Genomic DNA, 24,445 nt, shown 5'->3' on the forward strand with positions numbered 1-24,445 from the left:
TAATAAATAAATAAATCTCCAGCATTTAGGACAAAAAAACAAAAAACCCGTCAGTTTAACCAAACACCATGGTTTGCAATAAATGGGGTGGGGTGGGGTGAATCTGCCCTAAGCTACTCCATTTTAACTATCTCCTGTATTTGGCACACATTTTGTATTGGTTTATGAAATTTTATAAAGCTTTCTCATGGCTCTGGGTGGCGTACAATATGAAAGCCAATTTAAAACACTACAAAAGAACAGTGCCCAGGAGGAAAAAACCCTGAACACTCCTAAAAGCCGTTTGTGGCACAAAGGACCCACCATTCATTCTAGATGCAAACTGGATTGCAACTGTTACACATCAATATTTTACCTTTTTCTGAATAATTAACGTGAAGGCAGTGCCAGAAGCTCTGGGAACGGTCTAGCTAAAACATGATGGCTCACTTAGAAAAGCCAAGCTCCAGCTGGATACTGTACCCAGATATGCTGACCTGGGTTATTTACTTGGCTTTGGATTAGCGTGTTGTGCAAATTCAGCTGTGCTTTTTTTTGTGTGTGAACGATGAAAGCTTCACAATCTTGCCAGTTTTCTCATCCCAGATGAGAAAATGATGGCATTTGCAGCTGAGTTTTTTTCCCCTATCCACACAACCCTGAGATCGCTTTCCTAGTTTTCCATCCAATTAGATTACATGAGGAATTATACTTATGCACTCCAAATGTAAATTTACTATTTTACTTAGCTTATAAAAACAATGTAAAGCTAACTCCTACTATACTGACCTCCACGATCTAACAAAGTTGCAGATCCCTTAAAAACTAGATTTGGACATGAATCTTTTTTTGCTAAACAGCAGAGGGCAAAATCAAAAGGAGAATGCATAGTTTATAATAAATCTTGAAGAAACACAATGAAGAATAGACAATTGATTGCTAGGTACGTTCTAATGGAAAACAAAGGTTCTTTAGCATTTCCCATGGTCCTGGGCAACTTTCATAGCCTTCAAACATTTGGGGTCACATCCGTTATACTCTTAGCCTCCATGCTGGAAATTTCAGAGTGAAACCAATGGAAGAATTCCCTTTTTTTTCCTGTGAAAAAAAGAATACTGGGAAGTGAAGTAACATTTCATGTCAGGTAGTTCTCAACTTACAACAGTTCGATCAGTAACCAAAGTCACAAAGGCACTAAAGAAAGTGACTTATGGCCGTTTTTCATACTTCTGACTGTTGCAGCATCCCGATGGTCACGCGATCAAAATTTGGATGTTTGTCAAAGGGTTCATATTTATGACAGTTGCAGTACCCAGCGATTATGTGAATCCCCTTTTGTGACCTTCTAACAAGCAAAGTCCATGGGGAAGCCAGATCCACTTAATAACCGTATTACTAACTTAATAACTCTAGTGACTCACTTAAGAACTGTGGGTTAACAAATGTCTCACTTAGAAATTTGGGGCTCAATTGTGGTCGTAAGGTGAGGGCTACCTGACTTGTAGTATCCCCTGCCCTGGTAAGTTTTCAATCACCTGCATTTGCAAGGAACAGTTATGCAGAGAGCTGTCAATGGGCATAATCTCCATAACCGCACAGTATGGAGCTCTCCTCACTACCAATCTAGGAACAACAGTGATTATTTTAATCTTCGGCAAATGTGATTTGGGGCTAAGGTTGCAACTTCAGTACATGTAACTGAAAAAAAAAAACCATCTATCATTAGTATCAGGAGTAATTTATTTTGTCCATTACAATGTTAACATATTTATATATTACATAACATTTGGACCATTACAAAGATTGTACAAACAGTATTAACACTAGAAATTAGTGCAACCCCCCCCCCATGAATGCAGCTTCAATTGAACTAATAGAACCAAAAATATCGTCTCCGAAGCAGTTGATGATACAGTTAAACATCACGTGCAATTCAACATATATACATGATTTGATTAAAGAACACTGGGATAAATTAATATTTTTATTCAATTTACAAAAAAAGTTTTTCAAAAGATCAAAATCCTCCCCACATAAGTAGCTTGACAGGTTAGGCTGTTTCTTTTTTAAACTCATTAGATCCTAATAGTTGTAAGAGGTTCAGTTCCACAAGGGAGGAAAAAGCAAACACGGAGTAGGAAGACTGTCAGGTACATCGGCCCATCCATTTGCCTTCTGTAATTCTTGTTCTCGATGTATTAAAATACTAGGGCTTGTCCTCCATATGGGTAAAAATCTAGAAATGCTACATTAGATAAAACATACTGTGCATGTATAATATTTGGTCTCACATTAATTTCCAACAGGATTTCAGGGATTTGAAAATATTATCAAATTATGAATTTGGATGGATTGAAGGCTGCAATTTCTCTTCTCATTGCCTGAAAATGGAAAAGAGAATACATAGCTACAATCAAATAACACTTTAAATTAGCTGTGTAACTTCCTTCTATTGTTGAAGTATAGTTTTGAATTGTAGTTTGTGTTGCAGAGGTTTGGTGGGGCAAACAATCATTATCTTCTATTTCCCTTCAAGGACAGATTCCTTTCTTATCTCATGAAATTGCCAGCATTTGCATTTCAGGTGAAGTCAGAATTCTGAAGAATTTTGACCTAGCATGAATGAGCTTCACCACTTCAGGGTGGCTCTTTTGATAAGACACAATACTGGTTCTCTGGTTTGTTTGCCAGATACCAAGCCAATTGCTCAAGTTTCCAGCTCTTGTTTTCTTGGAAGAAACAAAACAAGACTGGACTGACACATTAAAAGAACAATTGAAAGTTCTGCTATTTATTCACCATCACGACTTAGCTATCAAAGCAATGTCATTTCCAAATTTTCAACATTTAAAAGAAAAAAAGTTAGGTATAAAGAAACGTTATTTTGGAGAAATCAACCAAGTTTCCCCAATTTGGAGGCAAATGCAAATTATGAGACAATTTTTGACCAATTAGCAGCTATAACTAAAACAAGGCGGAAAATTTTAATTCTAAACTTAAAACACACACTTTGTTTGAATGGCAGGTGCATGTGAGTGCAGGCTCCCACCACTTGTACAAGTGCGAGCACCCGCCGCAAGTGGAGCTGCCCAGTTCCAAATGGGCCACAGCCCAATAGTGGGCGGTGGCTCAGGAGCTGGTCTCCCCAGATATAAAGCAATCTCATTTAAAGGCATCAACTCTCAGTAACGATTTAAAACCAAAGATAGTTTGTAATAGCAAAGGCTTAACCAACATCCACATGGAGAACCGAACTGCTATGGAATAGTTCACTACACAAGGAAAAGAGCCCTGGTGGCACAGCAGACTAAAGCACTGTTATTAACATCAGCTGCCTGCAATTACTGCAAGTTCAAATCTCACCAGGCTCAAGGTTGACTCAGCCTTCCATCCTTTCTAAGGTAGGTAAAATGAGGACCCGGTTTGTGGGGGCAATAAGCTGACTTTGTATAAATATACAAAAGTATGAAGGCTATTGCTTAACGCATTGTAAGCCGCCCTGAGTGTCCGGAGAAGGGCGGCATGTGTGTGTGTCTGTGTGTGTGTGAATACAAGACAGCCAACAAGATGTTTATAGATTGTAAGCAGCACAATTGAAGCATGCTTCCTCCAAATGTAAAATGACAAACTTGGAATCACATGCCCCAATAAATGCGTATGTATAATTACTCTTTTGACTTTTTTTTTTCAAACGACAGACTAATGCACTAGTACAGTGATGGCTAACCTTTTTGTCGTTGTGTGCCGAAAGCGGGGGGAGTGCGGTGGGGGGTCACACACACACGTGTGCCCTCACCCATAATGCAATGCGCCCCTCACGCCCCACCCCCCTTGCACATGTGCACACATCTCCTGCATATGCCCCACCCCCTGCGGCAGAGATCTGAAAATCAGCTGGCCAACAGGAGGCGCATGCACATGTGCAGTGGAGCTGAGCTGGGCGACAGCTCGCATAGAGGGCTCCGTGTGCTACCTGTGGCACGAGTGCCATAGGTTTGCTATCATGGCACTAGTACAACGAGAGCTGCAATAAAACACAATACAAACTTCGATATCTACTATGAAAGAATACTACTAATATATAATCAGATGCAGACTTAAATTATCACTAGAATAACAATCATGCAAAATATTGTACCTCAATCAATTTGCTTTTGTCATAGTCTCCACGATGTCGGTAAATGCACTGACTGAGTAAGGCATAGAGTTTCTCCAACTCAAGTATCGTGTAGGCTCCACATTTGTCAACAACCACATTCAGTAATTTCTGGAGAAAACAGAGTACTATTATTTATTCCTTCAAATAAGACCAAGCATTTATTAAATCATTTTCTTCAAAAGGCTGGCTATGCTTCCATACATTCTGTATATACTCGCAGATAAGTAAGAATTTTCAGTAACAAAATACTATACAGCCCCCCCCCCCCAACAGGCTTATGAGCAAGTATGTAGAGCAGGGGTGTCAAACTCAAGGCCCAGGGCCCAGATCCGGCCTGCGGGGCCACCCTGGAAACAGCCACAGACTGGCCCGTGCCAGCAAAAATGGATCTCTGTTTTCACTGGCAGAGGGTTACAGGAGGTCATTGCAGCTGAAAACAGAGCTCAGGAGCCTATTTTCGCTGGCTGAGCACTTGGGCCACCACAGGCGCTCCCGACACGAGTGACATTGAGCTGGCCACGCCCACCCATCTCCCCGAGGTCAAACACAACCCTGATGCGGCCCTCAATGAAGTCGAGTTTGACATCCCTGATGTAGAGAAATACTTTTTAGAAGTACTTGTATATTTTGTATATTTTAGAGGATAAGTCTATTCGTGGATAAGCAGATCTTGAATTTTTAACCAAAACACCATAAAAAATGCATCACTCATGATAGGCCAACTGTCAAAATTAAAAACACATGAATATTTGAGGGTTGGCATATCTCAAACATAGGAGCAATTTCCTATATGCAATAAAAGGACATTTAAAAAATAAAATAGATTTCTTTTATGATCTTAGCAGTGAAGCTATTTGTAAACCTGAGTGTCTGTTCTCCTTTCCCAAAACTATTTAACATCTTAGTTTGTAACTTCCAAAATATTGTTTTGGTTTGAGTACCAACACATTTCAATCCACTGAGCTGGAAAGTGTTATTGTTTAGAAAATACACAGCATAATTTATACTCCATTTATGATTATTAGAAACTGTGACCTAATAGCAATGTTAATTATTTAGCAGATTTAACATTATAAATTATTCAGGAAAAAAGACCCACCCATCCCCATGCTCACAACAGAAGGCAAGACACTCTGCACTCAGGTGTAGACTATATTAAGATACACAAAAGTAAATAATGGAGAAGGAAGACTGCCAATTCAGTAACAGGTTCTCTGTAAAACATACATTCAGCTTGTCTTGATCCACAATGAGTGGTGGTGTTTGCTCTGACAGAATTTCCATGGCTTTCTCAACATCTATGAGATGCTGCTGCTCTACCTGTGAACGCCTTGCACGGGTCATACGAAGCATACATATATCTAGAATAATAAAAGGAAAAGTAAGATTTATTGCTGCTAGAAGACATAATGAATATACAGTAAATGAATAAGTCTTGTGATGCTTAGAAGAAATATCTAGTGGTAGAGTTTCTATAAAATAGTTTAGTCTACCTACAGTAGTATCCTATAATATCCCATTTGAAGCCTAGCAATATATAGGGTCACATCGAATAATTAATCGTTGAGATGATTCATCTTATCTTATTATGGGTGGAAAACACTGAAAGATCAGGGTTATATCTTGGCCTACAGACATTCTAGGGAACCACAAGTAGCCACTTGATGTCTGTGATATATATATACATTGAAAAATACAGTTTTAGAAAGGCAAAGTTGCAGACCACATGGATCAAGAAGCTTCTGGGATACATATTTTGATACCCTTTCTTAAAATCTTGGCATCGAAATCTGCCCACTATTATTGCCAAATTTCACTAAAAGAATTTGGAACTGTTCTACAGTCAACAAATGGGGATATTAGAGATTCCCAACCAAAAGTGCCCTTACTTTCCTAAGGCTTTCTTTTCAATGATTCAGATGTTGGTTTCTGTGTTTTCAGGGGAAGGTCTTCTACCTAAATGGGCCACATGTAGAGATTTTGGTCATCATATATGCAATAAAGTCTTCCCAAAGCAAAATATTTTGGAATACTATTTTTTTTTTATTTTTATGCTATTCTGTAACTACCCCATCAATAAAACATTAATTGTAGCAATATAATTCTAATCAAATAATCACAATTTCACTGAATAAAACTAATTAACCAATATTGTTGGACAGGCACTGCAAGGTGAATTTAAACTTAGCTGGCAGAATCACTAAAATGGAGAGAGCACTACAATGTTTAAGAGAATGTGAGGTAGAATTAAAGACTCTCCTTAAAGCAGGGATCCACAACCCCCAATCTATGGACTGGCACTGGTCCATGGCCTGTTGAGAACCAGGCCATGCAAGCAGCAGGCGAAGGCACAAAGCTTCATCTGTGCATGTGCGGAATCTAGATTGCACATGTGAAACCATCTCCCTACAGCCAGTCCATGGAGCCAGAAAGGTTAGGGACCCCTGCCGTAAAGTATATTTTGATACTTTCCACTCACCATTAGCATCCCTATCTAATGAATGTTCTGTTGCATCACCATTACATGCTTTTTTTTGTTCTGAAAGTTCAGCGTCTTTGTTGCTCTTGTCAAATTTACACTTAGCATCATTGTGAATGGTTGGCTCATTTTCTGCATCAGATATACTGATAAACTGCTCTGGAGGCCCAGGTTCAGAGTCATCCAGAGACGTCTGTGTTATTTCAACTTCAGTCTGCTCCATACTGGAGTTATTATTTTCCATACATTCTTCTCCATCACTCTCTGCTTCATCTGGCTCTTCTCCTGGGGCTTTGTTCTCCTTATTGAAATGCAAAATCTTTTTCCGCTTTGCTAGGTTGCCCAGGCACCATCGACTCTTCCTTCTTAGTCTTCTCTTTGATAAGGCTACATTAAAAAATACAAACAAATTGACTAGTTTTTCCTTCTCTTAAAATTAACAAATTCAGAACAAGTTTGGGGAGTATTAAGGGAAACCACCATGGTATTTATGTTACTAAAGATGAAAAAAAATCTGCATATGAATTTGCACGTAAAAAGATGATTTGCCTTCTCTGCTGTATTAGTTTAAAGAGTTTCAACATCTTCCTTGTCTGGGAAAAAACATATTGATATTGTTTAGATAACCATTCATATCTTTCAAAGACATATAGCAGTAGCATGCTTTATAGATGCTATTTCTAGGATCAGCATATGAATACAAAGACATTTTTAATTATTTTTTTTAAGAAGAGAATTTGGAAGAAGGGTAAAATAAGAAACAAACAGACAGACATTCTCTCTTCTTGAAAGTGCCTCAAGCTATGGTTTCTGCTTTCCTATTCATTTTTATGCATTTTTCAAATTAAATATGAAGAATTGTGCTTACAACACTATCAACACAATGTAATAGTGCAGAAAAAGAGAAAATCTGTTTAAATTCTTAAAATACAACTTTAAAAACTCTCAATCCCATTGCTTGAAATATTTTCTTGTCCCTCTCCAGAAAAGCTGAAAATCAGATATAGATTCCTTCTTTGTGTTTTAACAATGTTGGAGCCATTTTCCCCACACAAAAAGGCTACACATATTAGTGCAGATAAATTCTAATATAAGCACATTCCAACCAAAACACGTTCATTTCTGATACACGATTTCAGAACAAAATGGAATAACAAATGGAAAAATACGGACTGTTATGGGAATGTTTCCATTCCTGAATCTCAACTCCATCATCAAGGTGACCGCAACTAATTATTGTGAAAAGGCTATGCAATGTCATTGTTTTACAACTGCCAGAAAAATACTATGGGTTATGTTGTTTAGCTGCTGCAGCAGCTGCTTGCAAAACTCTTTTGCAGCTTGGAAGTCCCTTGGCCTTTCCTTGGCTGAATAACCAAGCATTGTGTCAGAATAAGTAATTGAAGAAACGCTGCTACTAGTGTCATGCAGCTGTCACTTTGAGGCCTAAGGAGAGCTACTCTTTTGCCATGAGGTCTTAGCAGGGGGTGAGATTAGGGTTGATTTATTCTCCCTGCCCCTTCCCCCCCACCCCCTGGAATATGATATCCAGCCAGAAGAAAACAGAGATTTTGACAACTTGGTAAGAAAATGAAAGAGACTCTAAGGAACTCTTTTACATTCTCTGAAAGAACCAGATACATTCCATGTATAGTAGTGGCCAAAATTGTGGAACCCTTTTGGGAAAAGTGTATTTTTGAGGTTTGACGGCTAATAACACCACTTTTTTTGGAGTTTCAAGATAATCATATTCCACTGCTGAAATGGCCCAGGAATAGCCCAGATCTTAACCCAATTGAAAATCTATGGAGCCGACTAAAGAAACTTGTCAGAAGTGACCCAGCAATAAAAATAAAAATAGAAGCAATCATTCAATTTTGGTTTCACATTATAACAGCTGTAGAACTAAAAGACTTGGTTTACTCCATGGGAAGATGTTTTAAGGCCGTAATTCATGCTAAAGGTTACCCAACTAAGGATTAACTGACAGGGTGATAATTTTTGTATATCTCATTTTTTCTACATGTTTCACTTTTCTTTTTACTGTAACTGCTATTCTAATAGCAAATCCTTCATAAAAGTTATTGCATTACATTCTTGATTAAATTATCTATTGAGATATAATTTTACTCCATAATAGCTCTATTGAGATATAATTACTCCAAAAAATAAAGTGGTGTTATTAGCTAGTTTTAGAAAATACTTTTCCCAAAAGGTTTCCACAATTTTGGCCACTACTGTATACCCTGCTCCTCAGCTTTTTAGTTGAAGGTCAGGTGTATACAGGTAGTCCTCGACTTACAACAGTTCATTTAGTGATCATTCAAAGCTACAACAGCACTGAAAAAAGTGACTCATCGTTTTTCCACACATACGACCATTGAAGCATTCCTATGGTCACGTGATCAAAATTCAGCTTCTTGGCAACTGACTCATATTTATGACGGTTGCAGTGTCCCATGGTCAGGTGATCCCCTTTTGCAACCTTCTGACAAGTAAAGTCAACAAAGAAGCCAGATTCATTTAACGATCATATAACTAACTTAACAACTGCAGTGATTCACTTAACTGTGGCAAGAAAGGTCGTAAAATGGGGCAAAACTCAATATCCCTCACTTAGCAACCGAAATTTTGGGCTCAATTGTGGTCATAAATCGAGGACTATCTGCACATTTACAAAGAATGTAAAGATTTGAGAGATGGGTTTTTTTTGGGAGGAAGCACAACCTACCAGCAACCAAATATTCATGCCGAATAAAATGCTTATTGGGAGACAGAACTTAAAAAGTTTTCTGCAGGGTCTAATGGTCAATTTCCTTTCTCAAATTATTCCCATAGCAAAACGATAGCATTTCAAGAAAGAAACCAGAAGAAAGCAATCCAGTAATCATTTTTGTTGTCGTTTATGTGACTAAATAGTAAAATGATTCCAGAGTGCCATCAGTGGGATATGAGTAGATGTGAGATATAAAAAGCTTTCATGCACCCTCTATCTATAGGCTAAGAAACCAGAGGAGGAACGATCCACTAAATTAATGATTAGTAGAAATAGACAGTAAGAGAAAATTCAAGCATGTCCATTCTTGGCTTACAATGCAAGACCAGATAAATTAGCACTTACCATTAGGAATGAAAGGAGAACTAGAATCCAGAGGCATTGGTGGGCATTTCATCTTATCACCACATTCAGAATCCAATTTCTTGTCCTGCAATGCGGTATTTTGCTTTGGCATGACATGGTAATAGGATGGAGCATATTTTGAAGAACTACAACCTTTAAAAGTAAAAATACATTGTAAGACTCCTTTACCCACTTTGTTGAATTATTCTAATATGTTGTGTACAACAAATACATGTGGGGAATGATGCCACATTCTAAAGACAGGGATTCTGGCAGAGAGGCATCTCATACCGTGGTGGCATAGTGGTAAGAATGCAGTACTGCAGGCTAATTCTGCCAACTGCCAGCAGTTCAGTTCTCACTGACTCAAGTTTGACTCTGCCTTTCATCTTTCCGAGGTCGGTAAAATGAGGACCCAGATTGTTGGGAGGCAATGTTGATTGTATAAACCGTTTAGAGAGGGCTATAAAGCAGCGTGAAGCGGTATATAAATCTAAGTGCTATTGCCATTGCTATTGATACTGTTTTTAAGTCTTCTAGCCTGAAATACTGTAAAATGTTTCTTATACCCAGAATATGCACATATATATATTCATTCTATTTTAGTTACAGTAATGCAATATATTATAAGTGTTAAAATCATATTGTAACTGTTTTTTTAAGTGTCAAATCAAATTGTGAGAAAACCCACCTCTCTTTTTGCGCGATTCCTGAATTTCTTCACAAAGTTGTTCAAAATTTTCATCCATTTCTTCCTTTATTATAGCATAGGCAGTATCTTTGAGAAAACAAGCTCTATGTCTAATCAAACGATCTAAAACAAATACACAAGAAAATACTTTGTCATGAAATTAATAGTTACGCAGAAAAGTCCGCGAATATTTCATAAATAGTATGAAGTTTAATACCTTTTCATAGTACAATTTCAGCTTTAAATTACAATACTCTTAATTCCTTCTTTTTTAACCTGATAGAGAACAAGTTGGGTACCACAGGCTTTTAAAACAATATCTGTTTATTTAACATCCTTGACTTACAAAGTTTGTTTAGTGACCTTTCAAATAGCATTGAAAAAGTGACTTCTGATTGTTTTTCCCAAGTACAATTGTTACAGCAATCTCCATGGTCACGTCATCAAAATTTGAATGCTTGGCAACTGGTTCATACTTATGACGGATCCAGTGTCTCAAGATCATGTGATCACTCTCTATGATCTTCTGACAAGCGAAGTCAATGGGGAAGCCAGATTCACTTTACAACTATGTTACTAATTTAACAACTGCAGTGATTCACATAACAACTGTGGCAGGAAAAGTAAACACTGGGGCAAAATCCACTTAACAACTGTCTCACTTAGCAACAGAAATTTTGGGTTTAATTGTGGTCGTTAGTCAAAGAGTACTTGTATCATAGTTTGCTTGTGTATAAATACTAAGGCTTACCTCCAGGATCTCTATCAGGATTGTACTCTAACGCATTGCTACAGATGAGGTCAATATCTTTTAAATAATCTTTGGCAGACAGATACAAGTGAAGATCAATTTTTGAAATAATGGTTGAAAGATCCATCGGCTGCTTGATAACTGTGACATAGTCTGGTACCTACAGGAGCATTATATTAAAAAAAGCCTGAATATATTATCTGCCTTCAGGAGTAAAATAAGTTTACATTTCTGTATGTTTTAAGAATGGTTGATACTGAAAATGTTGGCATTAATGCTTCTGAACTACCTTTAAAAGATAATTCAATTTTTTGGGTGGGGAAACCAAAAATCTTTTAGTCAACTGCACAGTTCTGGAAATGTAACCAATTACATATGACAACCTGGGAGAATAGGAGTCCACAGGCCAAATATAACTCCAGCTCCCATTTTAGAGCTTCCGGAGAAACTATGAAGCAATCAATTTTTTAAAATGTAAATTTTCCTGATTTTAGAATAAAAATAGAGATTTATCCAATCAGGTCAATTTTTCTTTTAGAGGAGAGAATCAAAAGGAATATCTTATACTATCCCTTGGTGAGCCTAGGTGGCTCAGTGGTTAGAGTGCTGTGCTACAGGCCACTTCTGTTGACTATCGGCTGCCTTGCTTACTATTGGCTACTATTTGGCAGTTCGAATCTCACCAGGCTCAAGGTTGACTCAGCCTTCTATCCTTCCGAGGTGGATAAAATGAAGACCCAGATTGTTGGGGGCAATATGCTGACTCTGTAAAACCGCTCAGAGAGGGCAGTATGGAGCAATAATAAGTCTATGTGCTATTGCTATTCCTCAAAAGCTGAAGGCATTTATTTCATTCAGAAGCCTGCCTCTCAAACTGGTTGAAAGGTTTGATTCTCCTATTCAATTGGAATCATTGTATCACTGGTTATGATCCCTACAGCTCCTAACCACAAGGAAGTTGCTCACCCATAACATAAGATATATAAAAATTGAATAAAAGAGAACAGAAGAAAATAGGACAAGAAGTGGGTAACTGTCCTGCTGGTCAGACCAAAGATCTTTGTCATTTTTAATGTCTGTCAAGCATATAATTTTTCAGAAAGAGTTTCATCAAGAACTGTACAGGTTGTTCTACTGAGACTTATTTGAGTTTTGAAAAGTTTTATTTATGTTTTGAAAGGAGATATACAAAGCATGTGCCAAAAACGCTTTCTTCTCCAATTCCCAAGACTAAACTCCTTTTGAGAAGAGAGAAATGAAAAACTTTCAACCTATGAACAAGAAGTTCTAAAAAGAGAAATAAGAGAGTAGACAGAAGGCAGAGGATATAAGCAGAAATGAAGAGCAAGGAATGCTAGCGAACGAAAGATGGGAAAATGCCAAGCAGGTTATGATCAAATAGAAAGCGACCGAGGGAGACAGAACACTTTTAATAATTCGAGATCTCTTGATGCCTTTAATGAAGATGGCACACATCCCAAAATTGCTTTCAAACTTTGATATTTTAAAAACATGTTTACCATTTACAGTATTCACCTTGATCAGTTCTGCCTGCATTCATTACTTTTTCTAACTGATACAGTTATAACCATATGATACAGTGATCCCCAACCCCTGGTCCGCAGCCCAGTGCCAGGCCACAGTCCATTCAGAACTGGGCAGCAGAAGTGGTGGATGGTTGAGCACAGGCAAAGCTGCATTTGTGAAAGTGGCATCACACACACACACACACACCATTCGCCACCACTGCTGGTCTGTCAAGCCAGAAAAGTCGGAGACCGCTGATCTAATAGCAACATTTGGGAAATTTCAAGCTTAATATAATCAACAATAGTCAATGATTGCACTGAGGGATGTACAGGAGAAGAAAACAAATTATTTTGAAACTTGTTACCTCATGAAAATCAACGGGTTTTGTAAAGGCTCTGAAGCGTTTATCAATGGCAAGTCTGTGTGTCACATTTCTTAAAAAAATTCTGAGTTCACGTAGAGTATCTTCTTCCTGCTCCTCAAGTTGCTTGACCTCCTGTTCTGTCAGCTGCCGTGGTTCAGGTGGGGGAGCTACTGGCAATACCTCTAATGCCTGCAAAACTTAAAAAGGAAAACAGATTCGTAAACGTGTAGCTGTTTACAAATCCACCTACAATAAGCTTTATCTGATGTATTTGAAGCACATCTACCTGCTTTCTTTTTTGACACCGGTGGTTTAATTGCTTGATGGAGAATTAAACTCTCAAAAAATTTTCTTATTTCTTCCAAACTAGGCAAATCAACATCAAAAACTTCTCCAAAACCATCAACAAATAATTCCTTTACCTAAAAAAGATGCATCAAAGAAAACAAATTAACAAAAGAAATGTATAAAACAAAAACTAAAGGGTAACTGAAATGACTGTATCTGTAGCCTCACAAAATTCTACAACTGTTGAATTACTATTGCTTCATGCAGAAAGTCTTAATGAAAACAGAGAACATTAAAAATACAATTATGGGAAACATTTAGACAACTTAGCAGTTTATTATAGATTTATCAATCTTTGCTGCAGCAATGCAACAATTTTTGATAAGCAAGCACCACTTAAGTATGAGGCAGGAATGTGTGTGTATACTTTTTTTTTAAAAAAAAAAAACCCATCCTCTTAAAAAACATTAAGGTGTGAATTAGGATGGATTTTTTTATTTCCCTATCCTAAACTTGACTGTGCTGCTAGATAAGGACAAAATCAGATACAATAAAATACAGTGGATTATCCAATGAACAAACTGCACATACCTCATCTGGCAGAGCTTCATGATGTGTATCTGATGTTGCAAGAAGAAAAATAGGAGCAAAAGATGGAATATTCTGTAATAGTGTAGTAAAGGTTGCTTGCAATGTGTGTCCAAGCGTTCCCCACCATATGTGAATATTTGGAATGTATATTATACTTGGCGCTGTTCTCTTAGCTTCACAGATCAACTAGAAAAAGAAGTCATTTTAATCACTTTTAAAAATGCAGTTGTCCACTTTACTAATTACCTAGTCATTTAACAGATTGTAATTTAAACTATACTTATATTCCCCTATAACAGGGGTCAGCAACCCGCGGCTCTGGAGCCGCATGTAGCTCTTTTACCCCTCTGCTGAGGCTCCGTTGCTGGTCAGCTCCACAATTGATAGGGCTTTTGGTTAGGACAGGTAGAGGAAAAAGGATGCCACACTAGGAGGAGACTCTATGGTGGGGGAACCAGACTTCCAGTCGGCTCCAGAATTGAACAGGGGCCTCCGGTTAGGACCTTTGTGGCTCTTTGAGTGTTTAAGGTTGCTTACCCCTGCCCTAGAATTCATGAGTCAATTATGATGGCTTCAGTTGATAAAATCAAGTTTTTAAATGCATGAAAGACTATGGAAAAATGTAAGAGAGCAGACCAGTTTAATTTTAAAAAGGCAACTGGGTCCAGAAATAGAGCTATGGGAATGAAGCATTTTAAAGAGACTTGGCTTCATAGTGAGTCAATTAAGCCTGCTTAGGAATTTACACTTACAATTTCCCAAGATTATGGTTTTACTCGTGATTAACATTAAAGATACCTTTCTCAAATCACTCTAGTTCTCACTTAGGCTTGACAAATCTGGTCCATATCCTGTTTTGGCATACTAAATTCAAGTTGCTGTTTTGTCTTGTTCTTGAAAAAAATAAACTTGAAGGATGGGAATGAATCTTTGTTTTGAACTATTCAGTGGAATATAGCCACAATTTTTGGAATTTAATGTTAGATAGTATAAAGACAGATAGTAACAGACTGGGCAAGTTACAACCAACAGACTTTGTCTGGATTTCAGTCAAAAATGACCCTGATGTGACAAAAGACTCTGGCATGGAAGAGACAAATTCTCCAACCTCCAGCCTCTGCCCTCTTAAGATTGCAGGCAGAATTACTAAGAAGTTGGCAGAGGCAAACAGTGTATGTTGGGAAATGAAAAAACTGACTCTGTTCTCCAATCCGTTCATATTGAAATCTTCAAGAAGAAGCAATTTCTACTTCCTGGAAATTTATCTTGGTAACTCCTGGAAGAGAGGTAGCATCAGTTTCCAAAGTTGATATTCTCCATAGAAATAGGGGAAATATTTATAGGTAGTCCTTGACTTACAAAGGCAATTGGAACCAAAACTACTTAAAAGAACTAAACAGTACAGGATAATGAAATACCTGTGCACATGTTTCTTCAGGGGTTTTGGAACTGACACCAAAGAGGATAGAAAGGTCTAGTGTATAAACAGGAAACTTTTCTAAAGCATGTATAACTGCTGGAGCCAAATGAGAGGCTTGTCCATATTCTGGCTTCCCACTAATTAAGAGTCTTGGTCGACAAGATGTTGGTTGGTGATAAGCATTTCTATTAAAAGAAAAAAAGAAAACAAGGAGCTCCAAACTGAACTCACATATTACCTTTTCAATCATGTAAGATCCAAGATCAGCTTGAAACTTCAAGTAATTATTTTTGCTTAACACGTTTTAGATATTCAAGTACTATTTTTAAATCAAAACAGTAAAAGGTATAATAAAGTATTTCATATATAGGTCCCATGTTTTCCCGAAAATAAGACCCTGTCTTATATTTTTTTGAACCCTGAAATAAGCGCTTGGCCTTATTGCCATGCACTCAAAAGCCCGATTGGGCTTATTATCACGGGATGTCTTATTTTGGGGAAAACAAGGTATATGTAGTGCTTCAACAACTAAGCAATAAAAAACTGGCAGAAACTGCAAGCATATATGACCTGTATAGTTTTAATAAATAATACCCATATGCACACAAAAAATTTGAAGCTAAATAGCTCCGTTTTTTCTCCCTAAAAATTAATCTGTGATAACATCACTAAATATTCTTTTCTCACTCTGCTTTTCAATGTTCTAATTCAGATTTTTATGTACAAGTTCATCCAAAAACTCTGCAAAATAATACCCTTCTTTTAAATTTTAATACTGATCAAGGAACAGAAGGCAACAAATAAATCCTATTCAGTAGGGAAGAAAATCCTACTGAAACATGCATGAAAATAGTAAATGTTAGGGTAGGATTTTTTTGTTTGTTTGTTTTTTTCGGGGGGCAAAGATTGCCATTGATCACGCACCTATTAAAATTAAGAAAACGTGTCCGCTTTTCAGAGCCTTTCTGAAAATGTCCAGTTTCAAATACTGTTGGTCCTTCTTCATCGCTGTATAGCAGATCAGGTTCTGACACATGATTAGCAAAATCTTTAAATGAAACAAAAAGAGGCAAAGGTTTTCATGTGAATATCGTATTTTATTTCTAAAGCTAAGATTTTTTTTCTCTCACTGGGTCACTGAATCTTATTTTTAAGGCCAATTTTAGATTTTTATTTAAACACAGGCAATTAAAGGGAATAAGTTGTCAAGAAGCCCGATGCCAACTTTCTAGTGAAAAAATGAGAAAAAAAAAAGCCTCAGGGTAGAATTATATGCTATTAAATTACAGGTCAAATGTATGTGTTTTGGTTACTTATCTTTGTTTGCTCTTACATTTTAAATAGCCTGGTTTATTTAAAAGAATATGCTATTTCACAAAATAAAATGTGCCTGTAATTTTGATGGAATTAGAATCACAACCTTTAATTAGTTCTCATGGTTTCTATGTAAAATAGCAGGATAACTAATGTTGGGAAGCAATTATTCATTAAGGGCCATATTAACTGCAGAGGCGTTTCATCATAGGCTAGTTCGTAACTCTTCTAGATTCCCCTGCTGTGTGCTGCATTATGGGAAAAAGGAACAACAGACAGAGCCATTTGTTTCACTGGCAAACCTATTTGGCCTAATCAATGTTATTGTGGTTTCTTGTATCAATTTTTTCCTTTTTCCTTCCTTTCTTGTATCCAATTTTTTCCATTGATAAAATACAGCAATATATTGGTGAAGGAATAACTGAATAATGGATCATGTTATTTTGTATTGTCCCTCTAGCTTGCCAGGAATTATCATCTCCATTCCTTATTCAATATCCTTGTCTTTTCAACTTGAATTGTTATTATCACATTGATCTCATTTTACTTCTTTGCAAGTCATATTTCTTTAAAATACTGTTTAAAGACTGTTCTATAGTTTGCATAGAACTACAGTATTTCTTCTAACCCTTTTTAGATATTTTAAAGGTTTCCCTGTCCAGTCATGACCGACTCAAGGGTGCTCATTTCTGATTCTCAGCCGAGGGAGCCTGTGTTGTCCAAGATGTTTCCATTATCATGTAGCCAACATGAAAATACAGAATGCAGTAACCTTCCTGCAGAAGTAGTACCTATTTATCTACTCACATTTGCATGCTTTTGAACTGCTAGGTTGGCAACAGCTGGAGCGAGCAATGGGAGCTCACCTGAGGCTCAACGGCACTCAGGTCTCGAACCTGGGCTGTCAGCTTTCCAGTTGACAAGCTCAGTGTCTTAACCGCAGAGTCATCACACACCTCCTTAAATATTTTATAATATTTTCTTTTTTATCCTAAATAATTGTGATTTTTTTGGTTTTATATGTTGGACAATGACTGTATAAAATTGATTAACTAATTGTACAATATACATTCCTATTATTAGATCAATATTGATAAGAAATGAGGAGGAGGAAGGAGTTTCAGCTAGCAAAGAGGGCATGATTACTCCTTTGTCAATCTATGCTTTCTTATGAAAGTAGGTATCCAGTATGGGTGACTGAGATGATAAAAAAAAATTCTGTGATAAGTACACCAGATAATTGAATTAAAATATCCAGATGAGTTTCATTGTTAGTTCTCAGCTAAAATTGATGCTACCTTATTTTATTTATTTACTTATTTCTATCCTGCTTTTATTATTTTTACAAATAATTCAAGGCAGAAAGCATATCCAACACACTTTTCTCAATTTTCCCCACAACAGTGATCTCTGATGTGGTTGGGCTGAGAGACAGCAGTTGGCTTTCATGGCTAAAGTGGGATTGGAACTCACGGTCTCCTACTTTCTCGCCTGGTGCCTTGACCACTAGACAAAAATGGCTCCATTGTCCAGCATCTTGAGTCTATTAGTAATTTGTCAATGGCTACCATTAAAACTTCTCCAATTGTGTGGCTTTCAAGTTGCTTGGAAAGCCACAAAGCTGTACTCTTATGGTAAAACATCTGGACTTGAATTAGGAAGGATATGTTAACATTTTAGCTTGTACAAAACCCATTCTATACCTCTATCCAAAACTGCAAGTAAATAAACTTTATTGAAACTTAAGTGTTTTTGTGAATTAATCTGGTTAACTAAAAGATCAATCTGCACAGATTCTTTTCTGCCCCTCTCTTCAAAGAGAAGAAAAGGCAAAGTCTTTCAGTATTAGTGTTTTATTAAAATGAAGGTGACTTAACTATCAGTCCTAAATTTAGATAAAATATTCTGTTTCAGAAAATAAGAAATTTAAATACCTGATTTATTCCCTCCTTTCTGTGCCAGTTCTGCATGTGGAAATACATTTTGTACAACTTCCAAAATTCTTTGCAGTACATTTTCAAGCAGTGGTTTTGAAATTGTAGAGAGCGCTTGGCCAGGTGATGTTACTGCCCGCTGAGAAGCAGGTATAGTCTTTTGCATAGCAACCACAAAATCCTTAGCAGTTATGTTGATAGAAGAGATATCTAACTGCAGCTTCACACTGCTGGTGTAAATCTGAGGATAACGTCGCCGCAAGGCACACAAGGCTGCCTCAGTACATATCGATTTAATATCAGCCCCACAGTACCCTATAAAGAAAAACATTTGTATTAAATATCTTTAAAACAAGCAATTTAAAACCATCTAATGATATATGTACCGTGTAAGAAATTGGAAAAGTTCTTTTCTCTCTGAAACAAAGAATCGACCATCACAAGACCTACAACTGAATATAGAAATGTTTTATCTTTTTTTTTTTTTTAAATCCACCTGGGCATTATGCTTTACAGAAGTTTCTAAAGTGGTGTTTCCCAACCCGGGCAACGTACAGGTGTAAAAAGTGAATTTAATTCTCCAATTCACATTATCAAAAGCTTTTTGTGCATCTAAAAATATCAAAGCCATCTTGTATGCATATCTATCATGCTACTTATTAGAATAAACACTGTCATGTAAAACAGCCAGATTGGTATGATCATTAAGGCATGAGGCTAGAAACCGAGACTCTTGAGTGTTCCTGAGGCACAAAGCCAGCTGGGAGCCTTTGGGCCAATCTCTCTTTCTTAAGACCTAGGAAAAAAAGGAAGAGCAAATCCCTTCTGAAAATCTTGCCAAGAAAACTGCAGGAACTAGTGCAGGCAGCTGTGATGAGCCAAGACTGACTAAAAAAAAAACCTGCATAAGATTAGTAAGTAACCCCCCTCCTTTTTTAAAGGTATAATGATAAAAAAGAAAAGAAAAAAGTATAGTTACACTGATTATATTATCCTGCAAGCCATCCTTGCTTCTACAATGCATTTTAAAAACTTCCTTCCAAGGAACTCATGAACTCCTCCAATTATTATCTTCTTGATCTTCATTCCTCCCTCATATCTTGCAATTCAATCCTAATTTATTCTTTTAAATAATGAAATTACTTCAAATATTTCTTTACACTAGTCACTTGCTATTTGTATTTAAGTTCATATTTAGTGTTCATTTCTTTATGATTCCCTTGTTTAACGATACACATTTTTTGTATCTGCCAAGCCATCAACATACAAGTCATTTTTATGGTTCCCTTAACATATCTACCTTCCATTTCACTATAAAATTGGATAGAAAGATGGTCTTATGGGCTTTAGCATACTTTAGTAAGCCTTCTACCACAATTAGATACAATTGTCAAATTGCACTGCTATTTATATATAATCATTTCATTTCATAGCCTTCATTTATATATAATTTACAATCCCTCAGTCAATCTTCTGCCAAGCACTGAAGAATAAAAGCAGGCCTACACTGCTTCCTGGCAGTCAATTAAAATGGGGGATATATATTATATGCAATATATTAGAAATTTTTCCTTGTATTCTGTTTAATACGTTTAGTTTACTAGGAAAAGTACACAGCATCCACCTTCATCTGTTGGAATCACCATTGGCTCTCCCTGTCCTCACCCTCTGCATGCCAGGGCTGCACTTTCACCCAGCACCTGGATCCCAGATCACCAGCAGAAGGAAGAAGATGGCAAAGGTCAGTTGAGGTGGGGGGTGTAGCAGTATTTGTGGCAAAATATAAGGTACCCAAAAGTGTAGAGCTGGGGGCCCAAATTTTAATCATGTGATTGGGGGCCAGTTGTCACTTTAAACAATCGCTGGACAAATGATCATAAATCAAGGGCTACCTGCATCCCTTGCCTAATGGTTTTGTCTGTTAAAAAAAAATACACTTCTACAAATCGTGGCAGAAATTATTCTGAGCTTTGTATGCACATGGCTAGCTTCCAGCTAATACTAGAAAAACTCTTTACAGCAAAAGCAGATAAAGAGTGGGAGCAATTGCTTATGCAGCAGTAGTCTTTCATTATTGGATTTAAGGAGAATCAACAGTTCTTACTGTTATATTTATAGCCCATCTTTATTCTGTACAACTCAAGACATACTGCTTTCCCCTCTTATTTTCCTGATAACCACCATCCTTCCAGTGAGGTGAGTTGGGCTAAGAAAAAAACTGACCCAAAGTTGGCTGGCTTTCATGCCTAGGGGGGAGGACCAGAATTTATGGTCTCCCAGTTTCTGATCCAGCACCTTAATCACTGCACAAAAATAGATGCTCAGAGATGATGCTAATCATTAACTTGTGCTTAACTCATATAATGAAGTACCTGCACACAAATTCTAAATAATTACAAAAATCAGGTCAAAGCAAAATATGTACAGCTATATTTCCAAGCAACTATACAAAACAATACTCTTTAGAAATGGATTGTGCAAAATATTTTGCATTCCTGTTCTTACCAACACATTTTTCAGCAACCTCCTGTAGAAACATTTCTGATGGTTTAGGGCTCCATTCGCGTGTGTGGATCTTAAGGATCTCCTTTCTTGCCTAAAAACATAAAGGTTTTTTTTTTTAAAAAAAGGTTTTAAGATTTCTTAATCTTAAAATATCAAATATTCCAGTTCCCATTCACGAATGCTCTATGCTTACATGAACACTAGTTTTTATGTAGATGAAAACTACTGAACTATTCATTATTATAATTCCTCAATATAATTGTAATTATATAACAAAATAACTTTGGAAAAAAGTAACAGACTGTAAGCTTTATGTGATTTTTATCTTCATGCAAGATAAAAACTCAAGTGGACAGAGATGTTTTCTAGAAAAATCTCTCAAACTAGGGAAATAAACAAAACAGCAGCTATGAGTAACATGGCTCCAATATTAGAATATTAAAATAGACTGAAAAATGGGACTTCCTGCATTATAAGCCCATTATGCAAATCAATATGACGTAATTTAGAATATGAAAAGATCATTGGACCATAATTTAAAATAATGGGAACAAAACAAAAATGATTAATTCTTTATACTTTTGTTTAACATAATAAATATAACATTGATAAGACCACTCTCTGCTTTAAGTGTAATTATATAGCTATATATAATTTTCAACTGTAGAAGATTGATATCTGTTGTTCAGAAGCGAAAGACAGAATTATTTTGGTCTTCCCAAAAGTATTTAGCAACCCACAGTGGTACACAGAGCTGGATGGAATTACAGTATGAACAAGATTGTTTCCTGTGATGTCCTATAGTTTTCCATTTCAGTCTAATTATTTTCTTCATAAGTTAGATTTTAATGGACTTATTTCTAACTGAAGAGTTGTTGGGAAATGCAAAGAAAGACAGCACAAAGTTAAGTACGCTACCACCTTAGGATGAAGCATTTCAGAAAACCATTCCACTAGTTACAATGGAATGTATTTCAATCTGATGCATTATGTGTTTTGATGAGTAGATTGATGGAGCAAATACAGGACAATGTTAACTCTTCTTCTAGGAGGCAGGGGGATCTCCTGGGGAGAAGATCCCTTTGAGCAGCCAATTTAAGAAAAATGTACAACGAATCTACAATCACAAAATTGGTGGCACACCAAAGAGAGCAGAACAGAATGCATACCAATAGCAATTATACCCCGCTCCATACTGCTTTACAGAAATTTCTGAGCGGTTTCAATGTCAGCATAAAAGTATACTTTCTTGATTTCTGATGATGGACCAAATGAAAAATAAAAGACAACATAGGAAATATATTTATTAGAAACATAGTGATATCTCACTCTGCACAACCCGAACTTGTTTGTCATAACAATTATAGACATCCAGTTCAATTCAAATGAATGCTGTACATTCCAGTCCCTAACTGAAAGACTGATTTAGACACAGCTGCTCTGTAGGCCTAATGTTTATTGCTCTATACAATGCTCCATCGTGGTAAGCCAAAGCTAATTATTCCTCTGTAGTAGAATTTCTTACCTCTTTATCTGGTAACGTAAATAGGAATTCTCTGTCAAAACGTCCTGGTCTTCTCAAAGCAGGGTCTATGGAATCCAATCTGTTTGTAGCACCGATCACCACAATCTCACCTCTATTATCTAAGCCATCCATCAATGCAAGCAACGTAGACACAATTGAGCTTAAAAACAAAATTTTAAAATGTTACCCGTTACATGGTAGAATCCACAGGTCTTATATATAATTATTACATATTAGACTCTAAAGGAATGACAATGTATTTTTGCAACATTTTATTACTTTTTTTAATATGTAATATGCATATTACTTGATCAAAAGTACTGTTGTTTATGTAAGCAAATAACTAAATACTATGTTTCCTTGCTTATTTAACAATTTTTGTCCTAATTTTCTCAAAATGGATACAAGGTCAGATTATACTCTACAATCTTTTGAATTTAACCCGTCATATTGAAGTTCAAAGAAATGTTGAAGAGCTAGAGTTTTTAATTACACAGCACATACCTGTGAATCTGATCTTGTCTACTGGACCGTACAGGAGCAAGGCCATCTATCTCATCAAAGAATATAATTGAAGGACGCATCTGAAAGGCCTAAAAAGAGACATTCAAATTAACTATGATTCAAATAATTGTGGGAAACACAAAACACAAAGAAAGCAAAATTACCTGATCAAACAGCAGACGAAGCTGTCGCTCAGATTCGCCCACCCATTTACTGAGACAATCAGCACCTTTTCTCATGAAAAATGCTATTCTTCTGTCTCCGTGGCTGCACTCATTAGCAAGTGCCCTGGCAACAAGAGTTTTTCCAGTCCCCGGTGGACCGTAAAAAAGGCAGCCCCTGGAAGAGTTCAAACTTGCAGTTAAAGTAATTATTTTAGCATACTCTACCTAATCACTTTAAGACTTTGGCAACCAGATTTTTAAGAAACACCTTCAAGCAGCACACAAAAGGTACAGGAGCTTATTACACTGATGTCCGAACATCGGTGCCTATGAATTTGGAGGTATGAGCATGCTAATTAATAATCATATCCTCAATGGTCAAAAATGCAGCATAACGAACAGTTAAAACCACATATAAAAAACCCCAACAATATAGGCACTCTATACAAATGACTTAAGAACAAATCAATATTAAATAGTGTAGAAATAATAAAAATAACGAGCTCAGCACTGGTGCTATCTGAGTATGTCTCCATTCAAAAATTTCCCAGAATGCTAGATTTTATATGTACATAATCGAGAGATCTCAGAATTTCTCCACTTGAAATTCCATGGGGAATCTGAAGATTCTAGTTAAGGACCTACAAATTTCCTGTAACAGATCCCCAAATTTTTAGGTTATAGATTAACGAGCCAGACACCAAAGGCAGGTGTCAGGTTTTGATGTCATCTCAAATAACTGGCAGCATCAGAATGCTGACATCAGGTTTTTGTCCATGATTATGGACTCAAATGCTGATGCAGAATTTTCTGTGAACTTCTTCTCATGAGTTCAGAATTAAGAGGTGGCAATGGTGCCTTTGGACATAAACCCTTTTCCAAAATTACAGAAATGATCATGAAAGATGAATAATGCAGAACAACAGGACTGTACATGCTACGAAGACCAAAGGTGGCAATTTTAATCATTTTTATCTTATATATCATTTCAATTTTCTGAAATGTTTGTATGTGTTATCCTTTCTTATTACTAACAAGCTTTCTGCATGAATAGGAAGTTATTCAAAAATATTAAAGTTGTTGTTGAAATAACACATAGGTTTTTGATATGCATCAATTATCTGAT

The 24,445-nt window shown here is 36.7% G+C and overlaps 1 protein-coding gene across 2 annotated transcripts in view; it reads right to left on the reverse strand.

The window, feature by feature from the left end:
* Positions 1–1,701: 1,701 nt before the first annotated feature.
* ATAD2 (ATPase family AAA domain containing 2) overlaps positions 1,702–24,445 on the reverse strand; it is a 36,333-nt gene continuing 13,589 nt past the window's right edge. For both annotated transcript variants that reach the window (XM_034422254.3, XM_034422253.3), the window contains exons 12-28: positions 23,320–23,494; positions 23,156–23,244; positions 22,652–22,811; positions 21,127–21,217; positions 18,622–18,936; positions 16,298–16,421; positions 15,372–15,558; positions 13,954–14,139; positions 13,361–13,496; positions 13,075–13,271; positions 11,181–11,340; positions 10,430–10,552; positions 9,739–9,891; positions 6,618–7,004; positions 5,366–5,499; positions 4,118–4,246; positions 1,702–2,360 (exon numbers count right to left, since the gene is read on the reverse strand). In XM_034422254.3, coding sequence (XP_034278145.2) covers positions 2,310–2,360; positions 4,118–4,246; positions 5,366–5,499; positions 6,618–7,004; positions 9,739–9,891; positions 10,430–10,552; positions 11,181–11,340; positions 13,075–13,271; positions 13,361–13,496; positions 13,954–14,139; positions 15,372–15,558; positions 16,298–16,421; positions 18,622–18,936; positions 21,127–21,217; positions 22,652–22,811; positions 23,156–23,244; positions 23,320–23,494 — 2,797 coding nt within the window. In that variant the 3' untranslated portion in view covers positions 1,702–2,309. The remainder of the gene's footprint in view (positions 2,361–4,117; positions 4,247–5,365; positions 5,500–6,617; positions 7,005–9,738; positions 9,892–10,429; positions 10,553–11,180; positions 11,341–13,074; positions 13,272–13,360; positions 13,497–13,953; positions 14,140–15,371; positions 15,559–16,297; positions 16,422–18,621; positions 18,937–21,126; positions 21,218–22,651; positions 22,812–23,155; positions 23,245–23,319; positions 23,495–24,445) is intronic.

This window comes from Pantherophis guttatus, chromosome 3 (genome assembly GCF_059756535.1).
Source record: "Pantherophis guttatus breed Tessera chromosome 3, ASM5975653v1, whole genome shotgun sequence".
Taxonomy (NCBI): Eukaryota; Metazoa; Chordata; class Lepidosauria; order Squamata; family Colubridae; genus Pantherophis; species Pantherophis guttatus.